We start from the raw sequence: 24,403 nt of genomic DNA, 5'->3' as shown, positions 1-24,403 counted from the left end.
AGGAGGTTCTTAAAAGGAAAGTTCTGCCAAAGGAACACGAGAAAAGCCCGTTTCAGTCAGCCCCAGCACTCGCATCCATGTCCCTGTTTCACTGCTGCTGGGATCCTCTTTTCTCAAGCACAGAAAAGGTTTCTTCGGGCACATTAAGAGAAACGTTACCTGGTTCTTGGAAGTCGTCCTCATTGGATAAGGTTCGGGATAAGATAAGGATCAGTGCTTCTTTAAACTGGCCAAAGTGGACCTTGAAAGAGAGAAAGACAAATACATAAATCAACCAGCAGAGAGCCTTTAAGGTGGGCAAGGAAACCCTGGGTCAAAGTCTGAAGTGATACCGCATTACTCACTCAACATACCCAGGCCACTTCTTTAAATGGACAGATTTGTTTAAAACCAAAAAACTATTGCAAAAGTCTCAAATGAGTCTCAACTTTGTTTACTGGGCTCCGGGGTAAAAAAGGAGTGACAGAGAATGTGAAGAGACATCCCTTACTTATGTGAACGGCAAACAATGCAGAGAGTACAGCTGTGTGTTACAGGAAAACCATTTTGATGCATCAGGTGGATTCTTCTGTAGACCAGCGATCATAATGGTGCTTCCTACCAAACCGCTCGCAGATCAGTGACCCCCAGAGCATCTTTCACAACATAAGGCATAGGGCAGTGTCAAAGCACCAGCGCTGCCTGCTAGATTACCCCGCGTAGAGTCTTTAGACATCACCTCTACCTCAGCACCTTGCCCAACCCAGTCACTTCTCAGTACCTGGCTTTATTTCTCTTTGTATTTGAAGTGTAGCGTCTTCGGCTACGTCTACACTACACAGCTTTCAGCGACACGGCCGTGCCCCTACCGCCGCGCCACTAAAAGTCGTGCGGGGTCGCCACTGTTTGTCGGCGCTCCTGCCAACGAGCAGCGTGTGCGTGGTCGGCGGGAGAGCGCTCCTTCCGACAACTTGCTCTTCACACCGGGGGGGGGGGGGGGGGGTGGAAACATAAAAACGGTTTCAAATCAACATTTCTTTTCAAATTGACCCAAACAAGAGTTCTTTTTTTTCTTCCCCTTTGCCAAAATGGAAGTCCGTTTCGATTCAAAACGGATTTTTTTTCCCCTGGATTTTTGGGGTCAGCCACTGAACCCCAAAAGCACCAGCCAGTCACTGAGCTCTAAGGCTAAGTACTAGATGAACATTTTCCATTGAGCTCCGAAAGTGGCAAGACTTACGGTCTCTCCTCCTGGAGGAGGGAGCTCGTCGGTCTAGGCCCGGCTCCTGTGAACGTTCTGTCTGCGGCACTCAGGCTGAGTGACACGGTTCCAGTGAAATACAGAGGTCCTAGTGGGAAAGGTGGGGTGACCTCAGGTAGCTAGGTCCAATCCCATGGAGGGCTCCGATACCAGGGCTGGGACGTCGAATTGGATGCTGTATTCACCAAGGAGCTAGAGCAGGGAGCAGAACACTGAGCTGATGCGATCCCAGAGGTCGGTGTTGCCAAGCAAACCAGCTACTGTGTTTTGGAAGAGCTCTGAGCTTTTTCAGAGCACACAGCTTAATGCAGCCTGAAGTACCATCACTGCTCCTGCATCACCCCAAGAGGAGACCTGCTCCCAGTCACCCAAGATTCATAGAAAACTCACCACCCTCACCATGGGGGTTAGCTGGTGGCAACGACAGACTCCCCTTTTACACCGACTCCTGAGAATGCTAGAAAGCAGCTCAGTTACCCAGTGAAGGAAAGAATTCGAACACTGAACTACATGCATAATCCTGACTTAAGAATAGTTAGCTAGAAGAGACCCATCCAACCCTCAGACAGTGCAGACCAAGGTGTGTTTCAGTACTCTGGCCAGGCTAGTTTTAAGTTTCTTGCTAAGCTGTTTTGTGAAACGTTTGAGTGAATGAACATTTCGTTAGCTGGAGACTTCTGGTTGGACGGTCCACAGTGAAATAGTAGCCATATGGTGACGAGTGACATAGAAATGCTTATAAATAGCCGTAATTAAGCCTCAGAACACCCACTCAAACGAATAGGGGAATTTCACCCCTTTTGGCACTGGTGTTTTGAGCCAACATCCTGACAGACTGAAACAGCAGTGCCTTAGTTTATACTTTCAAGGTCATCCACAGGACGAGAAGTCTTGGGTTTTAAATATGGTAGAACAAGAAGGTGGGAGGATAGATTCCCACACGTGATTTGAATTCATGCCTTTCCGTCGCCCTGGCCTTTCTGCATGGCCTGTAAGAAGCCCTGTTGCTTTACCGCCATTAACAGTAATGTGGCAGGGACACGGCCTTATTTGTAGAATCAGATTTCTGAATGCCACCAATTCCAGACACCCGGGCTGCCAAGCTGCCTCCAGTTTGCACAGCGAGCCAGAAAAAGAAAATGACAGGACAAGGGGTGAAGCTATTTACCATGGCTCAGTTGCAAGCCACAGTTAACCTCAGGGATTTCCCTTTCGGCCCGATGAATCTGAACAGAGTTCTCAGTGTTGTACAAGATTTGGGTTGTTGGGGTTTTTTTTACTTCCTGAAAAATATCCTGTGTTAGTGGCACGAACTGCTGAGGCCTTGTCTACACTAGCAGACTTGGGGGCCATACTGGTGCAAACTCTAGTATACGGGACCAAGCTGATAACTACCACTGGCGGGGCTGTCCGGGGAGTGAATGACAGCTAAGTTTTGCTAGTTTCTACACAGTCACATAGCGTTAACACGCCCGCATCACCAGACAAGCCATCTTTACTGACAAAGGGGTTGCGGTTTTTCACCTTGGGTTAACCTAAGCACGTGACCCACCCTGAGGTAAATAGTGAAGACGAGGCACTTTAGTTTAACCATGAGGTAAACTAGCTGAAGTCAACACTACGCCCCCATCTAGCTCCACTGAAGTAAAAACCACAGAGCCTTGTCCGCATTGTGTTCTTAACTTCAGGACAGCTGACACATGTTAGCTACACTGAGGTTAAAAAATCCCGCACCTTTCTTAGCAGCGAATGACAAGGCCAGAGAGAGATTTCTCCTTATCCCAGGGCAGATCACAGAGCACCCAGACAGCTACGCAAGAGTAACAATATGCAGACTGCCGCGCAGGCATGCCGCTGCTAAGGAAAGGAATCAGCTCTCCGCTCACCTGCCAGCGTAAATGAATTCTGGAGGCAACGGTCCAAGCTATGCAAATCACCACTAGATTTTTAAACATATGCACAAGAAGGAATTAAACAGAGTTAGATACATGTTCAGTAAAGAAACTTGTTAGCGACGACGTCACCTGAACACTAATTGACGCCATTCATTCGCCGTACATTTCAAAATGTTGGTGTACTTCAAAGGGCAGTTTACAGGGATGGGAGAATTTGCCTGATTAAAAAAAAAAAGACAACAACTTGACATTTAAACTAAGTGAGCATGAATAAAAGATGAAGGAGTTAGATTAACAGTTGCACCCTGCATCATCTTCTCTGGGGTGTGTTTGGGGGTGGGGGGTGGGCTTCAGATTCAGCACCAGGAAACTGGCCCAGTAATAACAACAGGGTACCCTAACCCTGTGCTGAATATATTAACAGGTAAACCATTTTCAGCACCGGTACAGGGGACCCACTGCTGGCAGTCCTAAACCAGTGTAGCTGGGGCCGGGGACAGGGTCGAAGGAGTCACTTGCTCTTGTTTCCACTTCCCCCATCACATTCCTTGTAATTTTCTCTCCAATTAGAGAACGATGGAGAGCGCTGTGCGATGAAGAAGGCAAGTCCTAGCAGTCAGAGCCACCAGCTCGCTTTGCCCGAAGTACCAGTGCGTATGAAGCTTAGCACCCATAAAGATTTACTCAGCCGACTGCCAAAGTTACCAATCAATCAGTGCACCAAAAGGCTGACTAAAGCCAACTGGGCAAATTCAGGGGTGTAAATTACATATAATCCACTTTAGTTAATGAGTGGTTGAGAAAGGTGCTAAAATACTATTAAACATGACTCCTAAGCATCACTCGCATGGGCTTGCTGCTTAATGTAGTTAGTGGATTATTCCCACTGTACTATATGGAACAAACTCCAGCTACTTGTAAATTGCTGGTGAACATTTATGTGCAATGAGCAACACGTAAAAAAAAAAGGGGGAGGGGGTCTGTTCTCCCATCAGTGTGCAAGGGATACAACCAATAACTAGTGAGAATTATTCAGATACCTCTCTTAGCAGTGAGGCAAAAAATAACCCCTTAAGTACTCAACAGTAGGTATGTATAGCTAGCGAATGGGGGGGAGGGTATTAGTATATTGTTCTCACCTAACAGAGTGCTCATTGTTTTGAAGGAAGCTGCTGCCCGACATAGCAATGCTAAAGGCTTAAAGAGATATTTCCTGCCAAGTCAGAGTTTGCTATGCAATTGAATGAGTTTTACAAGCAGTGTTAAGGAAAGGGAAGGCAGGGAAGGAGAGCAGAACCAGTGCCTTTCCCTTGGTGTTTAACTCTAGCCAAACAGCTGCACACGGGACAGATGGCTCTCATTTTTATCACATGAAGCAATTTCACCATGACCGCTTCAAGCAGACTCCAAAGGAGATTAGTCTTCAGGGAAGGAGCTGATAGTAGTCTTAAAAAATTAACATTGCAATCAGCTATGCAATGGAATTAAACATGCAAATAATTAGTCCTACAATACATCACTGCAAGTTACAAGGATAGTGTGTTTAGCAGTGAAACAAGAACCCCAGGTACTTGAGAAAATTTACAGATGCTCCACCCAACATCCACCTTGCCCTGCCCAAAATTGAGACTTGGAGACTCAAGTGATCACATTGGAAAAGGGCTTGGAGGCCTCTCATGAGGAATATAATTTGGCATGTGTTCTCTGAGCGCTAAGATTTAGCTGCTAGAGGGACACGGTCAACGGAAAGAGTGAACATGTGAGTGTTGCTTTGTTTTTTAAACCTGCTTCTGTCAGACAGTAAAATCATTAAAATCAAAGACCAGGCGTTGGGCGGGGGGGGAGGAATTATTCTCTTTTTGTTTATACTGCACATTTGATCTTGGCTGTCCAAAGGAAGCGATGAAACAGACCTTATGCTTGTATGAGTCTTTCACAAAAAATCATTAAGTCTGGAGAAAATGCAACTGCTAAAAGTAAAAAAGGAACACACCCAAAAAACTGACCAGGGGACCCCCAGGCAGACAGCATCTCAAACTCAAAGTTACAGTTTGAAAATCTAGTTGTCCCTTCTTTACACCATAGATCCTCAAGCAATGGCTATTGCCATCATACTATTGCTTTACTGACACGTTTATTTCCCAGCCATATTTAAAGGCCAGTGGAGGTACAGTACACAGAGATTTGAAAAAACTTGTCAAGATATGGAAGTGGAGGTACTGTTCTATCAGACAATCTGCGACACAGCAAAGCCTGTACGAATACACTAACACAGCTACTGAATAGACAGGAGAACCTCAGAGTTACGAACTGACTAGTCAACCACATAGCTCATTTGGATCTGGAACTACATAATCAGGCAGCAGCAGAGAGAAAAACAAAAAAACCCAAATACAGTACACTAAAAAAAAAAAAAAAATCAAGGGAAAGCAGTATTTTTGTCCTGCATTGTAAAGTTTCAAAGCTGTATTAAGTCAATGTTCAGCCGTAAACTTTTGAAAGAACAGCCAGAGCGTTTTGTTCAGAATTACACACATTTCAGAGTTACGAACAACCTCCATTCCTGAGGTTTTCGCAATTCTGAGGTTCTACTGTAGCTCCATTGACCTTAACTTCTGAAAAACAGTCTTAGAAACTCAAGATCAAAAAAACTCCTAAGCCCCTTCAAATCAGAAGGCAGAGAGCACGGGGGTGAAATAGTTACAGTATAGGTAAAGTTTAATGCTCTTTTCAAAGTGCTTTTGATGATGGAATTAAAGGGAGCCCAAATGACATTTGAGAGCTCTGCCAGTTGCTAGATTCTGAAGTGTCTAGGTCCTGTATACTGTTGATATAGCATTTACTACAAAGCTCCTAATGCGTAACAAACAGGAAATACAATGGAGTAGAACGACACTACATTATTTCTGTCTGGCATTAGCAACCCAATGGCCCAAATGAGGATCAGGGTCCCATTGTGCAAGATGCTGTTACAAACAGGCAGGGAGGAAAGGTCCCAGTCCCCAGGCTTTACAGTGATTGCCACTATTTAGCAGATTTAGGCTACTGGGAGAAAAAATTGCAGCGGGGGGAAAAAAAAGTTGGGATTGGTGCATTATTTACGATAACCTTGCAAAATTATCATGCGGATTTCTCATCCCATGCACCTAATCTACTCGCCACGTCCTTACAAGGAAGAGGAAGGCAAAGACTAAATTATACTGTAGTCATAGAATCATAGAATATCAGGGTTGGAAGGGACCCCAGAAGGTCATCTAGTCCAACCCCCTGCTCAAAGCAGGACCAATTCCCAGTTAAATCATCCCAGCCAGGGCTTTGTCAAGCCTGACCTTAAAAACCTCTAAGGAAGGAGATTCTACCACCTCCCTAGGTAACGCATTCCAGTGTTTCACCACCCTCTTAGTGAAAAAGTTTTTCCTAATATCCAATCTAAACCTCCCCCACTGCAACTTGAGACCATTACTCCTCGTTCTGTCATCTGCTACCATTGAGAACAGTCTAGAGCCATCCTCTTTGGAACCCCCTTTCAGGTAGTTGAAAGCAGCTATCAAATCCCCCCTCATTCTTCTCTTCTGCAGGCTAAACAATCCCAGCTCCCTCAGCCTCTCCTCATAACTCATGTGTTCCAGTCCCCTAATCATTTTTGTTGCCCTTCGCTGGACTCTCTCCAATTTAGTCACCCACTGAATAAGGCATCTTGTCCCAGGTGAGAAGAATTTTCCAAGTACAAGTAAATCAAAAGACAATATGTACATAGCTAGGATGGCTCAGTTTCCCCACGGTAATCAGAGGCTAACTGAACTGTGGGTTGCAGAATTTTCCTGACAGTGTTTAGAAATCCTGAGATCCATTTTTAGAGAAGGAAGCTTCCTATAAACTAGCATCCTTATTAGCACTAGAAAGAAAAAACAGAATTATAGCAATATAGGCCTAGAAGGGACCCTGCGCTGGTGTGCGTGTCAAACTGTTCATTATTTTCACTATTTGCCTCAACACAATCCAAATCAACACTCTTCAAGTTACCAGATTCTCTCATGGGAGAGGTACCAGCTGCTTATATTTCCCTTTTCCTTGTTCTTCATAGAAGATTCTCTACTTGAAGTCCTCCGTTTGTGAATTCATTCCCACAGCAACCAACCACACTGTCACAAACAGAGAACTATTTCAGGTGGAGAATAACCTGGAGATAGATGAATTCTTAAACAGACCATTTTTTATGCACAAAAAAAACAGCAACAGAATGGGAGAGAGATACTGAATGTTACCGTGGCAGACTTTGCTAAGAGATTTCAGGGAGGCAGCAGGCAGCCCTTTAAAGGTGAGCTGCAAAAGGAAAACAAACGGAGCAGGTGCTCTCTGTGCATGTTTGCCTGTTTGCTTTTTACATCAGGCATATCAGTCTGAAACCCGACCTCTTCTAGCCTCTCCTGAAGAAGGCCACAAGGGAGTCTTCAGCCTTGTCTACACCAGAGTTTTAGCCATTGGTATCACTGCAGGATTCAATCTGCTTTAAATCCAGGTACAGTTTACACTGGTACAGCACATCAGCACTAAGGGTTGCCTGGGTGTATCTACCTCAATGGCTACGAACCCCAGTTTAGACCAAGTCAGACTGCCCACCCACCTCCACTAGGTATAGGCACAGCGTGAGCTGTTTAATACATGTCTTTACAATGTGCTGGACACTTGGACTGCTTGAGCCTCAGTACTCCCCAGAAACAGGGGCTGGGAGATCCAGAGGTTTTAGCCTCCTGCGATGGAACCAACCCACTCCTCCCAATACCAAAGTCCTCCCATCAAAGAGGCGTCAGGATCAGCAGGAAAGAATTAGGAGGCTGTCTTTATACAGCATGAAGGAACAGCATAGAGCACTACCAGAAACAGACTCTCTTTTGTGGTTCTTTAAACTTAAGATTCTCGGGATGGAAACTTTGGTTTTGTCTCCTTTTGTTGAAAATCATTTGAAGGACAAAGTTTCCTTAAAGAGCTATTTTTATCATTGGGGCCCTGGAGGAAAGTTAGTGACAGCATTAAATGCTGACTAAACATAAGAAATGGCTACGGAGATCTTTATGAATCTAGGTAGCGGTAAAGCTAAACTGATCCTTCACAAGCAGGAAATGCTCCGCTATTACAGTTCAGCATAAAGCTTCTGCCGTCCGAAAGGAACTCGGTAAAATACATTCCAATATCTCCGTGGTCTAGCCCCACAGGTCAACTCTAAGGCAGGGACCACGGCTTCTTGTTTTGGGAGGCACAAAGCACATTTTCGGTGTGGCTGAACCAGAAGCACATCTGATGCAAGAGTCACACGAACACTAATATTTTTAATCCCCACTGAGCACTACTGTGCATTTGTGATGCAAGAACCACAGTTAACTGTTAAAGTCCAGAAAATGGACGGAAATCTACAAGCACCCTGGCTACTGTATTTCAAAAGGCACGATGAAATGCACCCCACAGAGGAATTTGAAGGGTTGCTCTGAGCACTGCCTTAGTACACAATGGAGAGAAGAAAGGATAGTGAGAGTTGCATTAGTCCTACTGCAAGACAAACTATTGGATTTATATAACCAAGACATACCGTGAAGGTAGAGTGGATTGGTTAATCCTCAGACTTATGCACAGAAAGGGGTACGTTAGCTTAATTCAAACGGACATCACTCCAGATAACCACCAAGTACATCAGAAGCAGTATTTGTTGTATGCATTTCTATATACCTTTCATCACCGGGGCACTGGGCAAATACCGTACTACATGCCGCGACTTTGTGTATTTATTATTCATAGGCAAACATCAAATACAAAAGCTTGCACATGGCTTGTCGAGTTGCAACTGCTTAGACATGTCAGTTCGTTTCTCCCCCACCCCACAAGTGTCCTTTAAAACAAGGTTTCTTTTTAAATACACAAAACAAAAGCCACTCGTAGTGTGGAGAGTAACCATCTGTAGGAACTAGATTGGTGCTGATGTAATAGACCTCCATTAGGGAGCAGCATGTTTCCTGCCATTCTCCTGACAACCTCCCTAGGAAACCCAAAGGATCTGATAACCATTAAATCAGGCTCATACTCAGGCATGGACCATTGATGCTACTAGCTAGTGGTCTAAGCGGGGAGGCGTGAGGAGAGGTTAAGACAGATTATTAGAACAGTTACTAAGACACGAGACTAGAACGGAACTTCCCAAAGCCAAAAAAAAACCCCCAAAAACCTGTTCTTGGGCTTTATCATCCCCTCAGAAAAGCTTTAGGAGATTAAGCAAGTTGTTATAACTACGCAAGGGCGATTCAGGCCTCATGACATTCTTTAATAGCAGCCTCTTCTTTTCCTTAGGCTGAGCCTTTCCGACATTTCATTTGTACCCTCTCCCTGTTACTCTCCAAGTGGGCAGTGCAATCTGACAAGGGACTTCCTTCAAGCTTTAGAGCTAGCATAGCTGGCCAAATTCCCTGGCAAAATTCAAGCAACCAGGCTTTCGAGGCACCCCTTATTCCCTCCCCTGCCCCCCGTCTGCTCTAACATTCCGGCAGCGAAGCCGGATGATAGCGTCTGAATAGAAAAAGTTCGAGCCGGTGTGGAAAGTAAGTAACTAGTATTCAAGCCAATGCCATGCTGCTATTTGGAAAGGTCAGAAATCTCCTCTTGTATCCATTAATGCTTCCCTGCCAGCAAGTCCCATCATCAGCAAGAGCATCTCAACTTTTTGGCAAAGTTATTTGGTCTTAGAGAAATTCGGTTTGGTGAGAAATTCTCAGGTCAAATTATTGCGCTTGCCCTAGTCTGAAGCAGAGGAAACTTGGCCCTCGCTTGCCCAGTTTTCCTGATTTTAATGAGTAGTTATTATATTTAACAGGAGTTTTATGAAACAAAGGCTTTCAGTGCCAAAGCTCTTCATTTTCAGGGGCAGGCGTCTTGTGCAATAGGATACAGCCCAGCAAGATGTGGCATTAGTTTCCAGATTGAAGGTTCCATGATGCACGTGGTTCACACTGAGCACGGCTGCTACTCTGAAAACTGAGCAACATGCTGATCTTGAAGTCTATAAAGCAACCATCACACCCTAATGCAGCTTTAAAAACCAAGGAGCATTCACTTGCACCGCGGCTGTCCAGACAAGCGGATACCAAATCTGGTACACAGTATCACGGTACACAGATTCTGCGAGCTATCAAGAGGGAAGCTTGGCTGTGGCAAACAATTCACAGACCACAGCTGCTCCTCCACATGGTCCACCCGCTCAGGAGTCACAGCCGTGTATTCTGGTTACATCTGAGGAAATCCCATGCTCTCTGTAGAGTGGGAGGATACAGTGGACTGTATATGTAAAAGATCAAAGTCATGTCTGAGACTAGCCTCAGTTTTAAGAATTCTACAATAACTGAGGCCATTAGACAAAGACTGAACACCCCCTCCCCGCAAACTGAAACAAAGCCAGATCACTCACATGGAAAGTTCACAGACACCTGTAGAACCAAAGATGGCTCCTTTCAAAGCCTGATGCCAGGAGTACATTTGGACAGAGTGTCATAAGGGTCGGTCTAAAAGTTGCACTCATTTTACTAGACATGTTGATGTTGCCTTGTGGACACACTTAGAGGAGTTTAAATCTGGTTTATATCGGTGATTTAACAGGCACAAGCTAAATCGAGGCACCATCTTACATCGGATGAAAATAGGTTTAAACGACTGTAAGAGTGCACCAAACAAAGCTGCACCAGTTTAAATAAATCAGGGCAACATCCCACCTCAAGTTAAAGGCAGCTTGTGTGTAAACAAACCCCATTAGCTGAATGCAATAGTTGAAGCAGAAGTCACTCCGCTCTGCATTAGGAAGGAAGTGACTGGCCCAAAGACGCAGTGTCACTGACTTCCTTAAAGTCTTGAGAATTGCATCCATTAGCAATGGTTTTCTTCCTCATTGTCACTAATTCCTCTTTCTGCAGCTGCTCTGTGCACTTGTTTCAGTTCAAGTGAAAGCCATGGGAAAAGAAAGCTATTTTGTTACGGTAACGATTACGCCAGAATTGACTCACGTTTGGCTCCTGCTTACAAGCAGCTGAGAGGAGAGGTGGTCACTGCATAAGCATCATTACCTTTTACAGCAGAGGAGAGAAGCAGCCTCCTACCTTCACCTAGCAACATCAGCACAGTTACATCTGCACACGCTGCATCGGTGCAGCTCCGTGGGGTAACACACCAGCACAAGCCCTGCTGTGCCCTGGGGCACCAGATCGACTTGAGGGTTTGGTGCCAGTGTAACTCTCTACCCCATTGTGGGCTTCCTTAGCCTAGAAACGGCCTAGGTTAGGCCATTAGCCTGTAACAGGGAGCACTGACAGAAGCCCTGCAAAATACAGTTTGCAGGGAAAAGCGGCTTTATTGACTAGAAGCCATTAATTTACAGTACTAACCAGGATTCGGAATTAAATAACCAAAAGCTACCGTGTGCTCCCACGAGAGGCAACAATCAGGGCACGCTACACTTTTTCCCATTATCCCCCTTTGTTAGGCAGTTACAGGAGGTAGGCCGTGCTTGTCGGCTTTCGCAGGGGCCCAGGGCCTCTGCCAGTTACACTCTCCGTAGTCAGTCAGCCTTACCCTGCCAAGAAGGTTGCCTTGCAGAAGCGTCTGTTGCAGTGCTCCAGGGGCTACTTCCTCCAGATGTAAGACGTGACACAGATCGGTCAGCTCCTCCTGCCCCAGGGATCCAGTGCCTGTGGTGTCAAAGCTGTCAAAGAGCTCCTTGAGACGGGCTTCATACTGGTCCTGCTCGGCTTCATCCATCCCATCACCCACTATGCTCACCTGCCAGGAGGAAGAGACATTGGACGGTTACACTGATGAAGGGCTTTATCGGACGTGCTTTAGCACACTGAGCGATGCAGGCAATTGCACAGGAAACCATTTCACCAGCCGTGCCGGGTGAGAAGTGTAGCAACCCAAGCACTGAGGTGAAACCAGGCTAAAATGTCAGAGAGGAGAAACAAATCAGCTGCCCCTACTGGGCGAAAGAACATGCTACTTCGATGGCTCTGCGCTGAGGATTCTTCAGAAGCTCTAATACATCTTGGCTTTACTGAATTGCACAGCCCAGCAACAGAGAAGAGCTTTCTCTCACCCATGCATGTTACCTGCAGCAACACTCAATCTGCATCAATAGAGGCGGATGCTGAAAGAAAAATACAATGGCCTTTCGACAATCAAAAGTCAGCTGTTAGCACCCACTCTCCCTATTGTTTTGAACTAGGTGAAGACAGAGAGAGCTCCCTGATGCTAACAAAGATTTAGGAAAAACTAGTCAGGTCCTGAGATTTCTTGCTTGGATGATTTCTTCTGGGATTCTGAATCCATCGAGGTGGTGATGAGTTTTAGTTCTCTCTCAGAGATGCTTTTTTCCCCATTTCAATTAAGAAAAAAATGAGGGCCGTCGATTAATCGCAGTTAACTCACGCGATTAACTCAAAAAAATTAATCGCAATTAAAAAACTTAATTGCAATTCATCGCAGTTTTAATCACACTGCGAAACAAGAGACTACCAATTGAAATGTATTAAATATTTTGGATGTTTTTCTACATTTTCATATAGATCTTGTATGCTGTGTTGTAATTGAAATCAAAGTGTATATTTTGATTACAAATATTTGCACTGTAAAAATGATAAACAGAAGACATAGTATTTTTCAATTCACCTCATACAAGTACTGTTGTGCAATCTCTTTATCGTGAAAGTGCAACTTACAAATGCAGATTTTTTTTGTTCCATAACTGCACTCAACAACAAAACAATGTAAAACTTCAGAGCCTACAAGTCCACTCAGTCCTATTTCTTGTTCAGCCAACTGCTAAGAAACAAGTTTGGTTACATTTACAGGAGGTCATAGAATCATAGAATATCAGGGTTGGAAGGGACCCCTGAAGGTCATCTAGTCCAACCCCCTGCTCGAAGCAGGACCAATTCCCAGTTAAATCATCCCAGCCAGGGCTTTGTCAAGCCTGACCTTAAAAACCTCTAAGGAAGGAGATTCTACCACCTCCCTAGGTAACGCATTCCAGTGTTTCACCACCCTCTTAGTGAAAAAGTTTTTCCTAATATCCAATCTAAACCTCCCCCACTGCAACTTGAGGCCATTACTCCTCGTTCTGTCATCTGCTACCATTGAGAACAGTCTAGAGCCATCCTCTTTGGAACCCCCTTTCAGGTAGTTGAAAGCAGCTATCAAATCCCCCCTCATTCTTCTCTTCTGCAGGCTAAACAATCCCAGCTCCCTCAGCCTCTCCTCATAAGTCATGTGTTCTAGACCCCTAATCATTTTTGTTGCCCTTCGCTGGACTCTCTCCAATTTATCCACATCCTTCTTGTAGTGTGGGGCCCAAAACTGGACACAGTACTCCAGATAATGCTGCCCTCTTCTTATTTACAATGCCACCAGAAAGTGAGAACAGGCATTTGCATGACCCTTTTGTAGTCAGCGTTGCAAAGTACAATTGCACTATAGTACTTGTATTAGGTGAATTGAAAATTACTATTTCTTTTGTCTTCTCACAGTGCAAACGCTTGTAATCAAAAATAAATATAAGTGAGCACTGTACACCATATATTTGAAAATGTAGAGAACATCCAAAAATTTAAATAAATGGTATTCTATTATTGTTTAACAGTGCGATTCATCGTGATTAATTTTTTTAATCACTTGACTACCCTAAAAAAAAAAAAAATCCTACTTGGCCACTATTAAGAGTCTCAGGAAGCTCTGAAGCCCAGTGGTTGAAAGGATAGCAGAAGGCAATTCTCATGCAAGCCTTTTTCAAGTTTTCAAGTCCATTAGGAAGAATTACATTAGGGAGGTGGAATCTATTTCCATCTTAAGTCACCTGACCACTGCTCCCTCTGAGCTGTGCGTGCGCACACAGATCCTAAACCCCATGCACACGGCGAAACACCGCGCACACAAAATTTGCACAGAAGCACAAAAATTTGCACAAAAGTTTTTTTGTGCACCCGGCCTGTCAAAAATTAGAGGGAACATTGCACCTGACCTGCAAATTTTAGCAGCTTAAAGGACTTCATCCTGCTCCAGTACCAGAGCCATGTAACTTACCGGGAACGTTATCTTCAATATGAACATGAATTGCAAGGAGTGTCATTTGGTGTAGCACAGAAGGCCTGGTTAGCAATACTCATTAGCTCTGCTTTATTCAGCAGAGACCCAGTATATAATTATTTCTGGACTACACAGAGGGGACCCTTCTCCCCACACAACAGACGGAATGAGTCGGGCTGATGCAAAGAGCTTCCCTGTCTACATGATCGTACTAGCTGCTTTGCAGCACTTCATCAAAACGCAGCTTGTTTAGCATCACGGGAGCCAGCAGATGAGGTGGTGTAAGAAGAGAGCGTTCCCAGGAGCTATATTTATTCCCTAGGTGGTTTAGGTAATGTTTTGTCTGCAATAGTAAGAAGAAAAACAACACATGCGGAAACAGAGCTGATTGTAGGTCAACGGTGTGGAGCAAATCTAAGGGACAGATTTCTAGAGCCCCTCGTCTGAAATGTCTCGTGTTACATCTTTGCTGTTCTCCACCTTTTACCTTTGCCTCTGTTATTAGGCTGTAGGTAGGGCCACACCATGCCCTCCTCCAATGCTACACAACACACATTTCTACGCTGACCATGCTAGCTTGCTTCATCTTTTCCATCCTACATGTTGCCCATCTCTTGGGTTGTTTACTAGTGGGAAAAACATCAAACCACTTTCACTAATGGAAAGACTGAGTGTATCTGTGTCCTCCCTTTTCTAGGAAGAAAAAAGACTGACTTCTACCCCACACATCCCACTCCACACACACACAGAGTCTGGTTTGCCCCCTTTTCTTTACAAGTAGCTCAAGTGCTGATGCCCACAGCAACTGAGGAGATCGGCATGACAGTAGCACACAAGTCCATTTGAGGTTTTTCTCTACAGTTCAACATAGTGGCTCCTCATCCTATACAAATCCTCCGGCTCTGGGGAGCGGAGTATATCGAGGCCTATCTCAGGACAGCTACTTGGCCAGGTCGGGGGCATGGATCAGCATTCATGTCACGCTCCCCATCACTGCCAGGCCTGGGGAAGCCAATGATCCGACCAGCGGACCAAATTTGGTGATGAATCCTGACCACGTGCCACCGGAGGTACGCTGCGCATAGGCAAAGACGACTTGGCCAGGTCGAGCATGGCTCCAGGACTCAGTCAGCATTCCTGAAAGGAGCTCCACAAAGCAAAGCCTCATACGCGGCTACGTCCTGACACCAGCACATATGGGTCACGTTCTCACCAGTGCAAAGAGCACTCTGATTTTTATAACCATGGCAGGGCTCTTATTGACTTGTAGCTCATTAATGCTGAGCACTGAAAAGCTGCAAGCCACGACATGTGCAAGGTGAGCCATTAAGTGAAAGAGCAGCAGAGCTAAACAAAACTCCTCTCTGAAAATAACCTAGCCACAGAAGGCTACAACATTGCAGAATGTGCCAGCCTGCACCCCCAGAAACGTTACTGGATTACACACACCCGCATGAGCAATTTTGCCCCCCCAACTGCCTCCCACCTTCCTTAAAATCAGGGATTAAGTTCGTTCAGCCTGGGGTTATGCAAATGAATAATCAAAGGACCCAATCTCAGCTATACATGGGATAGAAGCAGAATTTCCTGCCAGAAATGAAAAAATAAAATCACTGCCAAGAATTTAGCACACACACGTCATTTTATTAAACCAGTTTTTGGTGTTTCCAGCCTTGCTAATGACACTGAGCAATGGGATCAGATACGGCTACAAAGCAGCTTCTGTATACGCACCTCCCACTGTACATTTGTTCCCCTTCCTAAAACTCTGGAACAAGCTATTATTCATGACTGCTGATGAGCTCGCAAGGTCTTACATGGCATTAGCTGGTCAAGCACCCTTTCTGCATACATGTGCATGACCATTTATTTGCATTTTTGTCACACGCATGTAACAGAGCATGGAAACATACGCCGACAGACATCATGGCCATTAGAAGGATGCAACTCAGGACCTTCTGCACAGGTCTTGGGCGCTAGGAGAATTGCTTCGCTGGAGGGTAGCCTGGAGGGACAGGCACAAGCAGACATTCGGAGCCAGAAGAGGCACTTCGCAAACATGCAGCCTGATATCGCAGCCCAAGGCCGCTCTACTTTGGGAAGTTTTGTATCAGTTTTTGTTTTGCACACTCAGGTTGGGACTCTCAACGGCACCCACATCGCAATGGGAGAACCCCTGACCAAAGTGCTAATCACGATGAGCGTGGGTCTCTCCTCCCCTTCTCATCGTGGGTCTCCTGCAGCCAGGGACCATGAAATAGTCGTGTCAAAGAGTACTTTTGCTTTTATTAGTGACACCTGCAGGGATTCAGGACCGCTAAGTTACTCTGACCACTACTGACATGACTGCCCAAAAAAGCAAGCTTGAAGAAACCCAAGGCTCTTCAAGAGCACAGCAAGCTGCAAAATCAGACCTAACAAGCATTCAACAGCAGAAGGCTAATCAGTGATAAAGCTGCCTCAAGTCGATGATCTTTGATAATTAGCTTTCAGAAATCCCCAGGGGAGAAGACAGGACAGCCGACAGGCCATGCTCTCAACACTTGGACTGGCTTCTGAATAGCCTTGGTCCTTGTGTAATCACTTACACCCACTGTGCACTAGCATAAAGGACTACACACGGAGTAGAACAAGGAAGAATCAGGCCCCTTTTGTTCTCTGCTAAAGACACTGTGGCTCCTATATGCCCTGCCCTTCGCATCATCTTCGCAGCTCACTTTGCTATTCAGACAAGAGGCTGGTGAAGTGAGCACCAAGAGAGTCAGAGCCAACATGACAGCATAAGGCCTTTCCCAGAGCACTATGCTGGGGCTCTGGCGGGGAAAAAGAAGGGTGTCTGTGCTCGCACCATAGAGACTGAAGTCCCGACCAGCAGAACTTGTCTGGGTAGCAGACACGGTCTGACAGAACCTGGCTCAGACACACTGAATTGCGTGGATGAGACAGTCTCTTCTTGGCTCTCAGGCTGTTTAAAGGCAACACGCGTGGCTACAGCAGGGGTTCTCAACCTCTGCCATCAAGCACCCCAGGTCACCTGTTCTTCCTTTTGTGAATCCATATCCCAAAATCCTTCACACGGTTTCAGCAACAGCAACAAACCACCAATCCAAACCAAACCAAAAAACCCCAAATGCTGCAACCGACACCTGTTTGGTGGTGCGACAAAAAGCACTTGAGGGAGTAGATATTTACATCCAGTTCAGAGCTTGGGGAAAAATTTACATCAACCTACTAGCCTATAGCCACAAAACCATGTTCCCTGCAATTTAAAGGGAAATGCCAGGGGAGGGGGAAGAGAGGCAGAAGAGAGATTTTTGTGACTGCTACGTTCCCCAGTGATATATGCTCATCTCTATAGTATCTGGACCATTCAGTAAACTCAAACCGCTGTACCAGAACAGAGTCAGAAGGTTTTCTTTGCAATCAGAACAGCTAGAAAGCTTGTAGAATGAAATCCTAGCTTCTCCAGAAGATCATGATCCCTTAGAACAGATTTTCACAACTCTCTTTGGGGTCAAGGCCTCAAAGAAGCAAACCTGCTGCACAAAGAGATTGTGACTTTTACCTTCAGAGGCAGACCTATGCCACTGTCAGCTCCAGACTTACTTACTAGAGTGCACTCAGCACGGACCTACACCTGCAGACAGCTCTGAAGCTGCAGAATGCAGTCCTTAGCCAGCACTTCCCACAAGGAACATGTGACATCTGAACTCCAGTCTGCATTGCCTTATAGGGCTGTTCTACACAAGAAAACTAGATTGACCCAGCTACGTGGCTCAGGGGTGTGAAAAATCCACCCCTCTGAGTGACCCAGTTAAGCCGACCTAAGTCCCTTTTGTAGACAGTGCTAATGTCTCGGGGAGGTGGATTACCTATGACCCTCCTGCCAGCGTAGATAGCGTCTACATGAAGCGCTACAATGTAACGCTGTAGCATTTCAAGCATAGACAAGTTTGGTGCAATACACGGCCATGCGTTTCAACTACAAGACTCTAAATGGTTTGGGTTCTTCCCATCTTAGGCCAGGCCTACACTGTGTCTGAACCCTCATGTTAGCTGACATGATGCTGACCTCTGTTCAGAAGTCATCGCAGCCTGGGATGAATCATGTTCAGAAGTTTGGCTGCTAACACCACTGTTGACATCTGTTACCCCTGGGGGAATACTGCAAAATGCAGAATTTGTGCAGAATTAATGTTCTGCGCAGAATTTCCTTTTTCCCCTCGCAGAAATGGGCTGCAGAGCTGCTGGCTGCCATCAGGGGCAGCTGGACCCATCACAGTTCAGCTCTCAAATAGAAGGTATTGCCAGGGGCGTGGCGGGGGAGAAGAGAGGTGGAGTTGGAAAGTTCCTAGCAGCTGAAGTTGCTGGCATGCCCTGAAGGAAGGGGGTGACATGCAGGAAACTCTGTACAAACCCAGGACCCAGCATCAGGCTGTTTCTCCCTCTAGATGCCTGGGATTAGGGGAGGGGCTGAGGTGTCTGAGCTAGGGAGGCCCCTGCAGGTGGGCTCTAGAAAATAGGGGGTGCGGGTGTCTAGGCTGGAAGGATGCCCCATAGCTGGGCTCTGGGGGGTGAGGGGGTGCGGGTGTCTGGGCTGGGGGGGTGCCCCGCGGCTGGGCTCTGGAAGTAGGAGGTATTGGTGTCTAGGCCGGGAGGGGCCCTGCAGCTGGGCTCTGAGGGGAAGGGGGCAGAGAAACAGGAACTGGGTTGTCATAGGGGTTTCTTTAACGGTCTACTCCTGGGGGAATTTTTGTTGTTGTCTGTATTACCAAAAATAATTGAAACTGGCCTGACTATATAGAGTTATTTCGACAACTAAAATAGGCAGAATTTTAAAATATTGTGCGCAGAATTTTTAATTTTTTGGCACAGAATTCCCCCAGGAATAAACTGTGCTCAGACACAATAAAACTTCATTGCTTTAACCAGCCCTTAAAGACAGCTTTGCCCATGTGTTGCACCATGGCAGCTGCAGTCAGATGCAGCATTGAAAGGCCCCAAATTTAAAAAAAGGAGGGGGCTAGTGGTAAAAGAATTTCCATAATGGGCTGTTATTATTTGTACTGTGGTCCGACCTAGGGGTCCCAGTCAGGAACCTATTGTGCTAGGTGCTGCACATGCATCTATCAGAAGGATGGTCCCTCCACCAAAAAGTTTATAATGCAAGTATACGATGAGATAACAGGTGGGTATGGACAGACGTGGGGGGGGGGGGAGGCCAAAGGAACAGTGAGACCAATATGATTATTGCAATACTTAGCAGTCACAGCATACCAGCTCCCCACCTATTGTCCAGTGTTCTGTATGCATTGTGGATTTTTACAGGGAGCTCCACTTACGCATAAGGGACGGGACAAAGTGCAAAGGTGTTGGGGAAAAAGTCAGACCGATGGGCAATGCAGGCTGGCATTGTTGGCACAGCAAACCCTAAATCGTTGTCTCTGTTGGCCGGTGAGGCGAGAGTTGAGTGATCTTTTAGACATACCACAAGGCCTATTTCGGAACCATGGTAGGGGAAAGATCTGGGAATACTTCGAGTTAAAAACTCAGAAATCTTAGCAGTCTCTCTCCAGCTTCAGAAAGAACGTGTTCCGTTCCCCCACTCGCCAGGAAAGCATGGCAGAGGAATTGAATGTTTTCCTGCAATACCTCAACAGCTTTAAATAGATATAGAAGTGGAAGGTAATTCACCTTTCCGTAGACCATCTAATAATCATCTTCAGCTGCAGCCAACCAGAGAGGCTGGGGCAGCCGCCCCCACACACCCTCCAGTTTATAATCCAGGCTCCAGAACACAGGACACTCTGTAAAGTGAGTCAAGATGCCTGCTCATCTCTCTGCCTTATTCAGCAGTGCTTAAAGAGCTCTTACCTCGTGAGCGGACAACATCAACTGGCCCCGGAAAAGCCACGGAGTGTGCGAACCACCACCAAGCAGCCAAGTTAACGAAGCCAGCAGTAGCAGAACCCTGTACTGAAGTGAGCTTCGAACCACCAGCAATTTCAAGGGCACAAATTGATTTTGGGTCACAGCTGAGGGTTACGTTCCGTTGGGAGCGGTGGGGGAGATGTGAGAGAAGGCAGATTGGCAGGGGAAAGAGGGCCTGGGGGGGGAGGGGGGGAAACAAAACAAAAATACAAAGCCAGAGTTAAACTCAGGCCCTTTATCTCCCCTCCAGATGGCCCAGCAGCTGAGCTGGATGGAATGTCTGGCTTGTCTTCACCGCTCAATCGCTCCCCATACTAGTGCATAATAAAAGCTGCAGGGATCACTCCCTAGCTGCGAGATGCAGTCTCCAAGTTTTTTTTAATATATATATATATATATATATATATATATATATATATATAAAAATATCGAGGGGGGTTATTTTGATAACATAGTTTTGGTCAGCCTCACATTCAACCCTTCATTGTATCTGTTTTACAGCACTGAGGTCCTTGTATTTACTCTCCCAAAATTAAAAGTTTGAACAGATGGTTCAGTAAGGAAAACCAGAAGATTTATCTGCTTTAACGTAATGATGGCTCTTCGTTCATCAGAGCCTCAAGGTGGCTTCAGCCCTTAAAAGTATTCGCAAAGCACAAAAGCTAGAAGACGGTGAAACTTTTAGAAGGAACAAATCCACCAACAGAAATTGACAGTGTAGCAAATTTCCAGTTAGCATCAGGGAAGTTTTATGGGAGATTCTTATCCACAAATAAGCTTAGGAAAAAATGTTGGATATTATAATAAATATTTATAATGAAGGTATCTCCCTACCCTACACATACGTTTTGTGAAGCATCACAGTAAGAATCACTTGTATGGAGGATGAAAGGAAAATATTTTTATTGTGGAGGAGACTAATTCAACCTTCCTGCTAAGTTCCAGACCTCTTAGATTAAATCTACCTTCTCAAGAGAACCAGATAACCTTCACAATATATGTTGCCGAGACCTGATACAACTAAATTTCAAGCTAAATTTAATAACACAGGCTCCAGAGAGGACAGCTACTTAGAATGGTAAGCTCTCGAATCAATACCAAACTTCAAGTTTTTGTATAAAACTAATAAGAGGCAGATTTACCTGATCAACCAGTAACATGATCAGGTAAGAATAATACAATTAGCACAGCACAAATGAATACTACACTTCTAAGTCTGTAAACAACAACAAGGTAATGTTGCTATAGGTAACAGTGCATTGGCCACTTTCCTTTAAGGAATATCATTTACCATAATTTTTTGTTTTCATGGCCACATTCAATCCTGTCCATTTAAGTTATGTTGCTCCAAAATTTCTCTAAGACCCTAATTTTTTTTATATTTATAAATAAGCTATCCTGCAAAGGATCACAAAAGTAATTCCTTTCAAGAAATAGCAATGATAGGGTACCTATGTTTTTGCCATTAGTCTTCACTGCTTTGCAGATTTGAATGATTGTCAGTTAGACATTCTTATTAGAGTGCTGTATCCTAAACCACCATCAAAACAAGAACATTAATTTCAGAAGACAAGAAGCCATTTTTGCAGCACTCCTCCCACACTGAAAAGCAAGATCATAGTGTGACAGGTTAAACTGTAACTTAGTCTTCTCTTTCCACTGATTGGACAATAGGAATTACACATGCATATGGCTAGGAGGAGAAAAAAAAATGGTCATGTTTAAAAAAAGGGCCTTTTCACAAGGTAAAAAGCCATCAATTGAAATGACTGATATTTGAGCTCACTGAAAGGTCTGTAATTGGGTTGTCTTATCTAAAGTCGTTATCTCTCCCAGTTAACAAACTCTCTCCCATCCATCGGGAGCAGTGTCTACCCTGGCATGATTCACCCCCTACTTCCAAGATATCTAGTCTGCAAACTCAGGCTCTTTGTTCTTTATGCGTTTCAGGGTAATTTCTAAAATAAATCCATGCCTCTCAGTCCTGCAGTACCTTATTTCATCTCACGAGAGCAACAGTTCCCTGACAGGCCAGACAATGTAAAAAGGCAAAGGGGGCAGAGAAGCCAAAGGGGGGGGAACCCCAAAAGGCAATTTTGCAAATGGCACCTTAGTATCAATAAGTCACTTTACAACACATTGAACTCTCTTCAAGGTTCACTACCAAAGTCAGTTCTACATCTGGCATCTGCACTTTCCCATTGAGTATACTAATAATTTTTGTAGCCCGATACTAGTCACTGTGAACCTCACCCTCATTTAGCACCATGTTCCCCCATCTAATTATTCAACACAGCCTGTATTTCCAATAAAACTATTAAAGCCTTTTAAAGTTAGCAGAATTCCCTTTCTCTGCCAACTCCCTGACAGACAAGCAAAGGAGAAATTGTGTATAAAGTGCTATGAATGTATGTTAATAGCTCAGAAAGAAGAGCACGGTTTTGAATATTCACAACACTTCTGTATTTGCATTGTAATAGCCTCAATAATAAGCCTTCACATCAATAAGAAAAAACAATGTGCCCATCTGTTTTGATTATAGAACTCCTGCAATTTGCACACTGCAAGAACTTTAGAAACCCTTTGTGTGCTAAAACCCAAGGTATATACACAGAGCTAATTATTTTCAAAGTAAACAAAGCAAGCGCAGATATATCCCACAACATCCCATTTGTCTGGAAATAAGCAATTACGTAATTTGCAAGGAGTTCTCAACCCAGTACTTGCTCTGATAAGTCTTTTGTCTCTCCCTAGCCTATCAATGCTGACTCACTGCCATAACACTGAGCATCTACTGACTGGCAGGAATCAGGCTTTTTAGCACCATAACCTTTTTATTACCATTTTCCCCTCAGTTGGGCAAATGAAAATCCAAGAAGGTTCAAAGGATTAAAAACAAAGAAAAAAGAATTAAATTCAGCCAGCAGGTAAAACCCCATGCGTTCCCTCTCTCACTTTACAGTTCTGCTAGGCTGATGCGCCAGGCTTACATGCCATTTCTGGGCCCCAATCCTGCAGCGGAATCTATGCAATGGCAGGGGTGTGCCCCAGCAGATCAAACTGCAGAAACAGGGACTAGGATGTGTGAGGATTTCCTCCTTGTTCGCAGCTGCCTCTCTGTGTCCTGTCTTCTGCGAAACACCTTTCTAGATTGTCCAAAATCTTAAAGAGCTCATGTTTTACTACCAGACAGAAGATGCTGTCTGTAAACTTAGGTTTCAGAGTAGCTTTGCTTTCAGTAACAGATCAATCACTAGACAACCAGTATTATGAAAACCTAGAAGGCAGCGACCATCTGTTTCTTTAAGTGTAGAGTCAAGTAGCTTGGGCCCCAAATTTATATTTTTTAAAAAACAAACTAACAAACAAACATCTTTTCATGGAAATGGCCTCAGGGTTTTGAGTCTATCAATAAAAAACAGAGCTCATCTGGATTCCAACCAAACTCAAACCTGGGCAGCCAGAGCAGGCAATGGGCAAGCAACAACAATGAAACTGACTAGCCGGTTTCTATTGTCCAAGCCCAGTGAAATGCAAAGAGACACCAGCATTAATGGTGAAAAGCCAGCCAGTTCCTTCGGGATGGACAGCGTTATTAATAGCATTAAGGAGGAGGGTTTCGGATCTATTCCAGCCAAATATCCCAGAGAAGGTGCTTATTCTCCCCCTCACCTCAAGTTAATCCCACGCAGGGACAAGACGGGGTCTCGAACGGCAAAGAAAAGTGACTATGTGAATCTTGCGTGCACGGGCTTTGCTCTCTTCCAGTACAAACAAAGCATCACTGTCCATCCTTAGCAACCCGGGCAATGTCCTCAACCCACGCAGCCAGTGCAGGCAGCCAAACAGGGGCATGTCCCAGCTGTGCTCTCACCTACACGAGCATGAGCCAGGAGCAACCCGGTTGCAGTTAATGGAGTTACACTGGTGTAAAGCTGGCCAGCAACGAGGATCAGACCCCTGAGCCATGTCTCCCCCCCCCACGCCCTCACTCACCTTCCTGTGAACGAAGCTCTCGCACAGCAGCCGCCTGCACCCCGAGTGCCACGGCAAAGCAAAGGGGGAGGCTTTTGTTAGCGCTTCAGGAGGGTACAATGCACCCCAAGCCCCTGCCGCTGTTCTGGGCCAGCGTCCTTCACAGGAGCCTGCAGGGGGACAGCACACACAGCATTAACATCTCTAAGGAGGCAGCTTTACAAAAGGGAGGGAGCGGCAAGCTACTGCCAGCTGA

General features: G+C 45.3%; 1 protein-coding gene across 9 annotated transcripts in view; it reads right to left on the bottom strand.

Annotated features, from left to right (window-relative positions):
* Positions 1–24,403, bottom strand: part of NIN (ninein) — a 105,635-nt gene that overhangs the window by 79,802 nt on the left and 1,430 nt on the right. For 7 of the 9 annotated variants that reach the window (XM_073350189.1, XM_073350181.1, XM_073350190.1 and 4 more), the window contains exons 1-3: positions 24,169–24,248; positions 11,737–11,943; positions 160–241 (exon numbers count right to left, since the gene is read on the bottom strand). In XM_073350189.1, the coding sequence (XP_073206290.1) occupies positions 160–241; positions 11,737–11,922 (268 nt within the window). In that variant the 5' untranslated portion in view covers positions 11,923–11,943; positions 24,169–24,248. Of the gene's footprint in view, positions 1–159; positions 242–11,736; positions 11,944–24,168; positions 24,318–24,403 lie in introns of those variants that run through there. The other 2 variants (XM_073350184.1, XM_073350185.1) reach the window with 1 other exon arrangement.

This window comes from Lepidochelys kempii, chromosome 6 (genome assembly GCF_965140265.1).
Source record: "Lepidochelys kempii isolate rLepKem1 chromosome 6, rLepKem1.hap2, whole genome shotgun sequence".
In the NCBI taxonomy this organism is placed as follows: domain Eukaryota; kingdom Metazoa; phylum Chordata; order Testudines; family Cheloniidae; genus Lepidochelys; species Lepidochelys kempii.
The sequence above is the reverse complement of the archived record's forward strand: the minus strand, read 5'-3'. Positions and strand labels throughout refer to the sequence as shown.